This window comes from Ascaphus truei, chromosome 11, assembly GCF_040206685.1.
Source record: "Ascaphus truei isolate aAscTru1 chromosome 11, aAscTru1.hap1, whole genome shotgun sequence".
Lineage (NCBI taxonomy): Eukaryota > Metazoa > Chordata > Amphibia > Anura > Ascaphidae > Ascaphus > Ascaphus truei.
This window is the reverse complement of record NC_134493.1, coordinates 54,676,526-54,688,421: the sequence shown is the minus strand read 5'-3', so window position 1 is coordinate 54,688,421 and position 11,896 is coordinate 54,676,526. Positions and strand designations below refer to the sequence as shown.

Below are 11,896 nucleotides of genomic sequence, written 5' to 3'. Positions count from 1 at the left end.
GGTCTGCCTTGTTGATACCAAAGGGGTTAGCACAGGTAGGACTCTGATTAAACCATCTGTGCAGGGAACATGTCAGCACTTATCAGTGACACGTGGGTATACTCCGTGTTTCACGCCTGTGGGGCTCCCTCTTGGGGGGGGCAGGGGGGGGAGAACGTTACTCACTGGGCCGAACACCCAACGATTGTACAGACTCAATAAATCATATTTATGCTCTTTTAAAAGCCACTGTCTCTGTGTCCATCTCACCCAGAGTGGCAAGGGAGGGGTTAAGGGGAGCGATGGTCTGCAGGCCAAGACAGACTGCAGTGCTCCCCTGGGTGGGGATGGGGGGCTCGTGATGCGCTGTGCGAACTCCGGCACTGCAGGTCCTGGCTGGGTGAGAACCTGCAGGTTGGCAAGGGAGGGGTTAATGGGAGAAAGGTTGGCAGTGCGCTGGTTTGTAGAGGTCCGGCACGGAAAGGGTTAAGGATTATACCCGGTGTGCTGTGGTAGGCTCTAGCAGGATAAGGGGGTTAACAATGCAACGCTCTGCAGCCGGGCACAGGCAGTTAGACACAACGCTTTGCAGCCTGGGACAGTTAGACACGTCGATCTGCAGCCAGGCAGAGGTTACGGACACAAGGCTCTGCAGCCTGGCACAGGCACGGTTACAGATGCGATGCTCTGCAGCCAGGCACAGGCACGGTTACAGATGCGATGCTCTGCAGCCAGGCACAGGTTACGGACACAAGGCTCTTCAGCCTGGCACAGGCACGGTTACAGATGAGATGCTCTGCAGCCGGGCACAGTTACAGATGTGATGCTCTGCAGCCTGGCACAGGCACGGTTACAGATGTGATGCTCTGCAGCATGGCACAGGCGGTGTTACACAATCTGACGCTTGAGGTGAAAACTCACTTTATTTAGAAAAATAGATATTTCCCGCGCTGTACAGACCCCTCCTGTAAGAAAAGGGAACTGGGACCCTTGCCCTCGGGAGACACTCAGAACGGCGCGCGCAGGGAGACTCGCAGAGCCGCACACACACACGGAGATAGTCGCAGAGAAGCACACACACACGGAGATAGTCGCAGAGAAGCACACACACACGGAGATACTCGCAGAGAAGCGCACACACACACGGAGACACTCACACGCGCAGGGAGACACTCGCAGAGCCGCACACGCAGGGAGACACTCGCAGAGCCGCACACACAGGGCGACACTCGCAGAGCGGCACGCGAAAGAAGACAGCAGCACTCACAGGGCGGCTCACACACAGGGAGATACTCGCAGAGAAGCACACACAGGGAGACCCAGCTCCCTCGTTACACAAGGGCAGGGACTCAGAGCAGCGCACACTCGCACTCAGAGCAGCGCGTAAATATCACACCCTGACACTCACAGATCGGGTCACACAGGGTGACCGTCCTAACTTCACCCAGAGACTGTGACCGGCGGCGCACACAGGGATCCCAGACACCCTCATCCATCACACTGGGGCTGTAACCGAGTCTCACAGCGCGCCCGCCTCTCACACAGGCAGAGACTGCAGCGCACACAGTGAGCCCGCCTCTCACACAGGCAGAGACTGCAGCGCACACAGTGAGCCCGCCTCTCACACAGGCAGAGACTGCAGCGCACACAGTGAGCCCGCCTCACACACAGGCAGAGACTGCAGCGCACACAGTGAGCCCGCCTCTCACACAGGCAGAGACTGCAGCGCACACAGTGAGCCCGCCTCACACACAGCGCGCCCGCCTCACACACAGGCAGAGACTGCAGCGCACACAGTGAGCCTGCCTCACCCGCAGCGCACACAGCGCACCCGCCTCACACACAGCGCACCCGCCTCACACACAGGCAGAGACTGCAGCGCACACAGTGAGACCGCCTCTCACACAGGCAGAGACTGCAGCGCACACAGTGAGCCCGCCTCACCCACAGCGTGCCCGCCTCTCACACAGGCAGAGACTGCAGCGCACACAGTGAGCCCACCTCACCCACAGCGTGCCTGCCTCTCACACAGGCAGAGACTGCAGCGCACACAGCGCACCCGCCTCACACACAGCGCACCCGCCTCTCACACAGGCAGAGACTGCAGCGCACACAGTGAGCCCGCCTCACCCACAGCGTGCCCGCCTCACACAGGCAGAGACTGCAGCGCACACAGTGAGCCCGCCTCACCCACAGCGCGCCTGCCTCTCACACAGGCAGAGACTGCAGCGCACACAGTGAGCCCGCCTCACCCACAGCGCGCCCGCCTCACACACAGGCAGAGACTGCAGCGCACACAGTGAGCCCGCCTCACACACAGCGCGCCCGCCTCACACACAGGCAGAGACTGCAGCGCACACAGTGAGCCCGTCTCACACACAGTGCGCCCGCCTCTCACACAGGCAGAGACTGCAGCGCACACAGTGAGCCCGTCTCACACACAGTGAGCCCGCCTCACACACAGTGAGCCCGCCTCACACACAGCGCGCCCGCCTCACACACAGGCAGAGACTGCAGCGCACACAGTGAGCCCGCCTCACACACAGTGAGCCCGCCTCACACACAGCGCACCCGCCTCACACACAGGCAGAGACTGCAGCGCACACAGTGAGCCCGCCTCACACACAGCGCACCCGCCTCACACACAGGCAGAGACTGCAGCGCACACAGTGAGCCCGCCTCACCCACAGGCAGAGACTGCAGCGCACACAGTGAGCCCGCCTCACACACAGCGCGCCTGCCTCTCACACAGGCAGAGACTGCAGCGCACACAGTGAGCCCGCCTCACACACAGCGCGCCCGCCTCACACACAGCGCGCCTGCCTCACACACAGGCAGAGACTGCAGCGCACACAGTGAGCCCGCCTCACACACAGCGCGCCTGCCTCTCACACAGGCAGAGACTGCAGCGCACACAGTGAGCCCGCCTCACACACAGCGCGCCCGCCTCACACACAGGCAGAGACTGCAGCGCACACAGAGAGCCCGCCTCACCCACAGCACGCCCGCCTCACACACAGGCAGAGACTGCAGCGCACACAGAGAGCCCGCCTCACCCACAGCGCGCCCGCCTCACACACAGGCAGAGACTGCAGCGCACACAGTGAGCCCGCCTCACACACAGCGCGCCCGCCTCACACACAGGCAGAGACTGCAGCGCACACAGTGAGCCCGCCTCACACACAGCGCGCCCGCCTCACACACAGGCAGAGACTGCAGCGCACACAGAGAGCCCGCCTCACCCACAGCACGCCCGCCTCTCACACAGGCAGAGACTGCAGCGCACACAGTGAGCCCGTCTCACACACAGGCAGAGACTGCAGCGCACACAGTGAGCCCGCCTCACACACAGCGCGCCTGCCTCTCACACAGGCAGAGACTGCAGCGCACACAGTGAGCCCGCCTCACACAAAGCGCGCCCGCCTCACACACAGGCAGACTGCAGCGCACACAGTGAGCCCGCCTCACACACAGGCAGAGACTGCAGCGCACACAGTGAGCCCGCCTCACCCACAGCGCACACAGTGAGCCCGCCTCACCCACAGGCAGAGACTGCAGCGCACACAGTGAGCCCGCCTCACCCACAGCGCACAGTGAGCCCGCCTCACCCACAGCGCACAGTGAGCCCGCCTCACACAGTGAGCCCAGGCCCCACATCACACTGCAGCTGTAATCAGGACCCACAGAACCGATCACACAGGGGGCCTAAGCCCCCTCAGACACACGGCAGGGGGCTTGTGCTGTAGAGGTTATATTCCTGAGGTTGATGCCCCACGTCCTCCCAATCCCATAATCTTCCCCCCCACCCATCTCCTCCCTTGTAGTGCAGAAAGGAATTATAGGATGGTAACCCAACTCCTGCGAAACCCTGGTCCATAACTATGTCGTGCATTTTGACGCTTGATCGTCCCGGCTGCCCCGTCCAGCACCTAAAGGGCTTTGTACCCCAAGAGAGGGAGGAGGTATCTTCAGCACTGGGAAGGCAGACAAATGTCACCATGTCTTGCATCTCCTTGGCACAGGTTTGGGGGGTCCCCCCCCTACAGGGACAGGGGCACTCCCTTCACGCGCAGAGGGGCGCTCCCTTCACGCGCAGTTCTCGATGTTGGCCAGAAAGCGCTGCGCCCACCAGTCTTCAAGGTCAATGGGAACGAAGTCTGCAGAGGAAGATGAAATGATGGCATTGAAAAGACTGAGATAACCTGCGGCTTCAGGACCAACTTAGCTTTTATTTCTATGGCACCAACATATTCTATTTCTATGGCACCAACATATTCTGCAGTGCTGTACAATGCAGGAGGCCATCACGTGACACGAGCACATATGTTAAGACAAACAGACAATAGGAAGGAGATCCAACTTTTTTTTTGGTTATGGAACCCAATAATTATGTTGTGAAATTATGGGGAACCCCAACCCTCTCTAATAGCACGTCTGAGATCAGATGCATTGTAAGGAACCCCAACCCTCTCTAATAGCACGTCTGAGATCAGATGCATTGTAAGGAACCCCAACCCTCTCTAATAGCGAGCCCGAAATCAGATGCATTGTGAATTCTTCTGTATTTGGTACAATTTTCAAATAACCTGAAAATTGCAGGGAACCCTATAGGGGTGACCGGGGAACCCTGGTTGAAAACCACCAATCTAGAAGGAGGGGGAGTAGAGACACAAGGAATAGTCCGTGAGAATTTCGTAGCAAGGGATTTGGCCATCAACGTCAGGACTGAATCTGCTGCTGTAGGATGACGGTAAAATAATGGCAGCGGGAGAGTGTTGGAGAAGTTTAAATGTATGTATGGTGGGCGCGAGGGAAGAGCCTGACTGCGCCTGGTAGAGAATTCCAGAGGCAGGACGGGAAGTACTGGAGGCGGGAGCGAGAATAAGTAATAAGGGAGGTGCCAGGATATCGATCAAGAGCGGAGCGTGCTGGAGAGGACTTGGACATCGGGACGGAGACGCCGCGACGAGAGGTGTTCTGTATGGGATTGTAGGTGAGCACAAGTGTCTTGAATATGACTCCAGGGAAGGGGTGGCCAACTCCAGTCCTCAAGAGCCACCAACATGTCTTAAGGATATCCCTGCTTCAGCATAGGTGGCTCAGTCAGTCCTGGCCTGTTGGTGGCCATTAAGGACTGAAGTTGTCCACCCTTTGCGCTAGTCTACGGGTAGCCAATGTAGTGATGAGGAGGAGTTAGTGAGCCTGGCAACTGGATCTAGAATGCACTGGAGACGAGACAGCAGAGGAGGTTGTAGTATTCCAGGCGGGATATAATAAGTGCGTAAGGGTTTCGGTGGATTCTTCTGCGAGGGAAGGGACATATTGCAACAATATTGCAGTGGTGGAAAAAGACACGGATTTGGAGAGGCGAGGGATGAAGGAATCCAGAATGACACCTAGGCATCCAACGAGGGGGTGGAGTGAGAAATCCAATGTAAGTTTAGGGTTGGAAGGAAAAGAAGAAGAAGTTCAGTGGAAGATGGGGATTGGACATCCAAGAGGAGATGGCAGAAAGCCCGCTCGTGACACGAGGCTGCAGGGGAAGATTTGGGTATCAGGAGGTGGTGGTGAAAACCCAATGACCTTTTACCAAGGAAGTAGAACATGGAGAAGGCTCTAGGAAGGATGTGTAGGGTTTCCGTTTTACCACCACAACCCATCGTTGGGGCTTTTTCATTGGTTAAAAACCCCGATAAAAAAAGACCGGAAAATGAAGAATGAGATTCAGTCTCATATAGGTGGGTGTATTTGGGGGGGCGTATAGGTTCTGCCTCTGCCACCCTCCAACTGGCAGCAAGCTTCAGTGCAACAGGGTGATGTCACTGTGGGGTCCTTCCGGAGGGTGGCCAGCATGTGCCTGTTTCCTCTACACAATCACAACCAGACCACGCTAGGCCCATCACATTGTCACACTAGGATTCAGATAGAGAAAAAGAAAAAAGGTTTTGTGCATTTGCACAGGAGTAAAACTGACCTAAATAAATAACGAGACGACTGTGCGCGCGCGTGAGAGCGAGACGGCAGCGCGTGAGAGCGAGACGGCAGCGCGTCCGAGGAAAACCGGAATCTCTAAATATGTGGCAGGAGGGTAACACAAAGCCTGGTCAGATAGACAAGATGTAAGCCAGGAGAGGGCAGTGTCACAGAGACCAAACGAATGGAGGGTGTGCAGGAGGAAAGGGGACGATCAACAGTATCATAAGCAGCAGAAAAGGTCCCAAGGAAGGAGGGGAAGAGCCGCCCATGTGATTTGGAGTAGATCATTAGCGACTTGTTAGGGCGGAATCCAGAGTGCAGTGTGTCATGGAGCGAGTCCCGCTCGCCGGTCTGAAGTGGTGCGTTCCTGACCTTGGCATGCAAAATGGTAGACGGTGGGATGGGAGGAGGAAGGGGAGGCAGGGTGGAGAGGTTTCTGCAGGACGGGTGGGACAGAAGCAGGAAACGTAGACGCGCTCAGAGGGAGGTCGAAGAGAGGCGGTGGGGGTCGGAATAATTGCGGTGGAGAAGGGACAGAGTGCAGGTTGTAGAGGGGACGGGAGAGAAGACGTGGGGAACCAGGAGAGAAGATGGAGGTAACAGGAGTTAGTGTGACGGGGGGGGGGGGGGGGGGAATGAGGAGAGAAGACGGGGGTGAGGAGTCAGGGGGGAAACTAGCCTGGGAGAGAAGGCGAGGGGGAATGAGGAGAGAAGACGGGGGAACGAGGAGAGAAGATGGAGGTAACAGGAGTTAGGGTGACATGGGGGGGGGGGGGGAAATGAGAGAAGACGGGGGTGAGGAGTCAGGGGGGAAACTAGTCTGGGAGAGAAGGCAAGGGGGAATGAGGAGAGAAGACGGGGGGCGGCGAGTAGAGAAGAAGGAAGACTTCCTCCTCAGTAACTGGGCTGATTTTAATATAAAAAAGGTAATTCGTCACCTATTAAGCCGGTCACTGTCCTCGGTTGACCTTTGTCCTCGGATTGGCTGCCTCTATCACGACCACGTGAGCGATCAAAATGCCTTAACCGTGGCCACAGACCACGCATCCGCCAGCGCGACAGGGTGCGGCACGACGGCCCGGATTGTGAGCGGCTCGTCCAATGAGGGGGTGCCTGGGTGTGGGAGGGAGGGGTTGGGGGTGCCTGTGCGGGGGTTGGAGGTGTGGAGGGATGATCGGGTGAGGGGGGGGGGGAAGGGTGCGGGGGTCTTACTTACTCTTAAGGGGAGAGGGGTCCGAGGTTCTCTCTTGGTACTGCTGGGGAGAGTGTCCGTTCCGCTCGGGGTCCTTCACCTCCAGCTGATGCTGCACTTCCTGCCAGGCTGGGGAGGAAGGGGGGGCAGTGATTTGGGGAATAGGGAGAACAGTAGGAGGGCGGGAGCAGCAGTGAGCGATCGGGACCGTGCGTGACATGACCAGCTGTGATCTGGCAGACCTGTTTATCAGGGAGCCAGTTACACCAGATCTCCCAGCGGGTCCGATCCGACCTGTAATCCCCTTTCCACCAGCCCCGGGATCAGTGACCACAAGAGCTTGCAATCGAACAGGAAAGAAAAGGAGATTTCTGGAGCGGGCGCGTGAAGCTGCAGCTCACTCTCTGTGTGTAGCCTTTGAAGTGGGTGAGCCCCCGTGTCCGCGCTCTCGCAACCTTGGGCAAATCCCTCAGGCACTAAGCATCAGATTGCTAGCTCTGCGGGGCAGGGGCAGCTAACGCTGCACAAGAAACGCTTCCTATACTGTATCGCCACTCCATTCTTGGGGAGCTTCAATAGGAGGGCAGTGGGGGGGTCAGGTCATGTTGGGGAGGGGTCAGGTCATGTTGGGGGGGGGGGTCAGGTCATGTTGGGGGGGGGGTCAGGTCATGTTGGGGAGGGGTCAGGTCATGTTGGGGGGGGGGGTCAGGTCATGTTGGGGGGGGGGGAGGTCAGGTCATGTTGTGCCCCCTCCCTCTTACCCTGGTATACAAAGTGGACGTTCTCTGCGTGTGCCAGCGTATACACCTCCTCTCCCTGAGCCGGACTCGGTGCCTGCACCCGCTTCCCGTTCACGCGGTTGAAGACCAGTTTCGGGGCTGGGTTGCTATAGAGAGAGAAGGGGGCGACAGTTAAGCAGGGAAAGGCCTGGTCACCCACATCCTGAAGTGTCTCCTCGCCAGTGGGCAACATCTCTGCAGGAGGCAGCCACCCCCCCCCCCCCCTCCAGATTTCTTTCTTTGCTGTTGCCCCAGAGGTGGTGGCACACAGGGCAGGGAAAGAGTTAATAGGGCAACACGCTGCAGACGCGGACCCTGGCTCTGCCACTGGCTGCGTGTGACCTTGCGCAGCGTCTCTCTGCAGTCTGACCCCGGCTCTGCCACTGGCTGCGTGTGACCTTGCGCAGCGTCTCTCTGCAGTCTGACCCCGGCTCTGCCACTGGCTGCGTGTGACCTTGCGCAGGGAGCTATTGCGACTGCCAATCAGTCTGACCCCAGCTCTGCCACTGTCTCTGTGTGACCTCGGGCAGCCTCTATGTCCCCCCCCCCCCTTGAAAAGGATTCAGTGGACACGAGCCTCCTGATTGGACATGGAGGAAAGACCAGGCTGTGACACCACGAGGTGCTGAGCCAATCACAAGACAGGAAGTGAAAGGTCACCCACAATGGAGGAGTGAGGCAGCTGGGAAGGGCAAAGGGCATGTCCTGCTGAAGGTCACACACAGATCAGTGGCACCGCCAGTCATTAACCCCTTCACTGCACAGTCCAGATTCACTGCATATGGACGGTGACAAAGGCTCGCAAGCTGCTGACCCCCCTTGCCCTTGTTACCCCATCCAAAATAACAACAGTGCCCCACAACCCTAAGTTTTAATAAGGTTGGAAGCGTATAGAGATACTCTACACTATTATACAGTGCAGCATGATTGTTATCATAGAGCTGGAAGTGTATATAGATACTCAACATCATTATACAGAGCAGCATGTTCATCATCAGTGTATGATACTCTGCACCATTATATAGCGCGGCATGTTCATTATGAGTGTATAGATACTCAGCACCATTATACAGAGCAGCTTGTTCATTAATTAGCCAACACTACTGAAATGTGAGCTCATTAACCCTTTCCCTGACAGGCGGCAGCAGTGTGACTTTGGGAGGACACCGGCAGTGGTGGGGGGGTTAAGGGGGGTGAGGGGGAAACCTGCCTGGCCCCACCCACCAACCCAGCCACACCCCCACCAACCCAGCCACACCCCCACCACAAGATCACATGACACTGCACATGGTCACCTCTGTACAAGGTCATGCAGTGGCAGCGCCACCATGCAGCGCCCTGATCTCACACACACACACACAGCAAGGATAGGGGGGGATACCACGTGTGGCTGACCTTGCGAGTGGGTCCCAGGAGGTGGGCGAGGTGGGAGTCAGAGGCTGCTGTTTGCCCTTCAGTTCCTGCAGTTTGGTGTCTATCTGCTGCTTGGGTCCTGGGGGCAAAAGGCAGGGAGTGAGGGGGGAGAGGCGTACAGTATGCACACACAGGAGATATATACAGTGAGGGGGAGAGGCGTACAGTATGCACACACAGGAGATATATACAGTGAGGGGGGAGAGGCGTACAGTATGCACACACAGGAGATATATACAGTGAGGGGGGAGAGGCGTACAGTATGCACACACAGGAGATATATACAGTGAGGGGGGAGAGGCGTACAGTATGCACACACAGGAGATATATACAGTGAGGGGGAGAGGCGTACAGTATGCACACACAGGAGATATATACAGTGAGGGGGAGAGGCGTACAGTATGCACACAGGAGATATACAGAGTGAGAGGGGAGAGGCGTACAGTATGTACACAGGAGATATATACAGTGAGGGGAGAGGTATACAGTATGCACACAGGAGATATACAGAGTGAGGGGGAGAGGCGTACAGTATGCACACAGGAGATATACAGAGTGAGGGGGGAGAGGCGTACAGTATGCACACAGGAGATATATACAGTGAGGGGAGAGGTATACAGTATGCACACAGGAGATATACAGAGTGAGGGGGAGAGGCGTACAGTATGTACACAGGAGATATATATACAGTGAGGGGGAGAGGTGTACAGTATGCACACACAGGAGATATACAGAGTGAGGGGGGGAGGTGTACAGTATGCACACAGGAGATATACAGAGTGAGGGGGGAGGTGTACAGTATGCACACACAGGAGATATATACACAGAGTGAGGGGGGAGGAAGAGGCGTACAGCATGTACACACAGGATATATACACAGTGAGGGGGAGAGGCGTACAGTATGCACACACAGGAGATATATATACACAGAGAAGGGGGGGTGTACAGTATGTACACAGGAGATACACATATATAAAAAAGAGTGAGGGGGGGGGCGGTGTATTATGTATAAAACGTGTTACCAGGCACTAATACAGTGAGAGTTACCTCTCGTTTTCACGTATGTCCTGGGCACAGAGTTTTGATGACAGATACATGGTTACAAATACATAGTTACATAAGTGAGCAGGGTTAGGCTGCGTCCCCGCTAGCACTGAGCGGGCAGCGCTTACCACGTTACCTTACATATACATACAAGTTCCCGCCCGCAATGCCGCCGCTCCCCCTCGCAAATCAGAGGACACCCGGCGCTCATGCTTGGAGCGCTCTCCAAGCATAAGCGCGCTCAGCGCCAGCGGGGACCCAGCCTTATACATTATATACAAGACATTGCATGCGCAGTAAGAGACAATATATATATTATAGGCGTATGTAACAGTTACAGATTAAAATGTGAGACAGCTTTAGTTTTGTACACACATACACACGGGAGGAGGTACGTATGTACACAGGAGATATAGACACACACATACAGAGTGAGGGGAGATGCATGTTTGTACATACAGAGAGTGAAGGGGGAGAGGTGTATGTACACACACATATACATATATATATATACATATATATACATATACATATATATATATATATATATATATATATATATACACACACATACACACACACACACACACAGCGCAATATTGGAAATATAGCAGATTATATGGCAGTACTGCAGTTACACTATGTATTTTGCAATGTCAAATGACTCCATGTTATGGTCACCAGATCCTGTGACCTCCCTTATCCTAAAGGAAACAGGGGGCCTCTGATCCCATCACTAGATCTCACCCCGAACAAAATTGGGTATCCCCAAGAATACCATGGTCCCTTAACAATAGAAAACACATTGGATTGGGGATTATTGATCCCAAACCCGTTTACAATGCACAGCTGCCCTCCCCCCCCCCCCCCCATCAGTGGGGTATTGATCCCATATAGTAACTCCGTGATCAGTTATTGATTAGGGGGTCCCCCACCCTCCCCTACAAACATTGGCTCAGAAATCCCCATATCAGATGAATTGGCAGATATTGATTAGCCATTAATTAGGGGGTCTTGCAGAAGGCATCTTGGGTTAACAGGGGTGACCCCCTCCCTTTACAAACACTGGCTTTGCGACCCCCTTATCACAGTGATCTTTACCTGTCCTCCTCTGGGTGGTCAGTTTGCTGGGCCCTCTGGTGATGGTGTACATGGCAGCAAGGTGGCAGATTTGGGGCAGTTTGTTGGGTTACTTACCCCCCCTATCACCTCCTGGATAAGCACACAGTGGCTGGGACTGGGGTTGCGGGCTCTTTAAGAAGGCATGTGCTGTGTGACACGCCCCCGTGTGCCTGTTAAAGGGACAGCATCCCCCCCCCCCCCTTGGCACAGGCTGTCTTGTCTGCTTATCTAACCTGTTGTGCAATACCCAGACTGAGGGGTGTGTGGGCAGGGGGGACACCTATGTGCATAGAGAGGCAGCAGTATACACTGTATTTATGAGTATATAGTGCCGGCAGTATACAAAACATTGTATGTATGTGTACGTAGCTGAAGGAGGAACTCTATGATA

The 11,896-nt window shown here is 55.8% G+C and overlaps 1 protein-coding gene across 2 annotated transcripts; it reads right to left on the bottom strand.

Annotated features, from left to right (window-relative positions):
• Positions 1 to 879: 879 nt before the first annotated feature.
• Positions 880 to 11,643, bottom strand: MCRIP2 (MAPK regulated corepressor interacting protein 2). Of its 2 annotated transcripts, XR_012787449.1 has the most exons (6): positions 11,485 to 11,643; positions 9,322 to 9,418; positions 7,909 to 8,033; positions 7,172 to 7,276; positions 1,724 to 4,136; positions 880 to 1,555 (listed from the first exon to the last, which is right to left on the bottom strand). XR_012787449.1 is itself a non-coding variant. In XM_075566403.1 (5 exons), the coding sequence occupies exons 1-5, from the start codon at positions 11,534 to 11,536 to the stop codon at positions 4,066 to 4,068; spliced, it is 450 nt and encodes a 149-aa protein (XP_075422518.1). In that variant the 5' UTR covers positions 11,537 to 11,643; the 3' UTR covers positions 880 to 4,065. The 2 variants fall into 2 exon arrangements, 1 of the variants encoding a protein (XP_075422518.1); XM_075566403.1 differs by having other exon boundaries at positions 880 to 4,136.
• Between the last annotated feature and the right edge of the window lie 253 nt (positions 11,644 to 11,896).

What these genes read in the sequence shown, in the direction of transcription:
- MCRIP2 (XM_075566403.1), bottom strand. Translation starts at nt 11,536, where the DNA reads ATGTACACCATCACCAGAGGGCCCAGCAAACTGACCACCCAGAGGAGG. An exon ending in GACCACCCAGAGGAGGACAG is followed by an intron (nt 9,419 to 11,484) that starts GTAAAGATCACT and finishes TTTTGCCCCCAG; the next exon opens with GACCCAAGCAGCAGATAGAC. An exon ending in GGACCCCTCTCCCCTTAAGA is followed by an intron (nt 4,137 to 7,171) that starts GTAAGTAAGACC and finishes CTTCCTCTGCAG; the next exon opens with ACTTCGTTCCCATTGACCTT.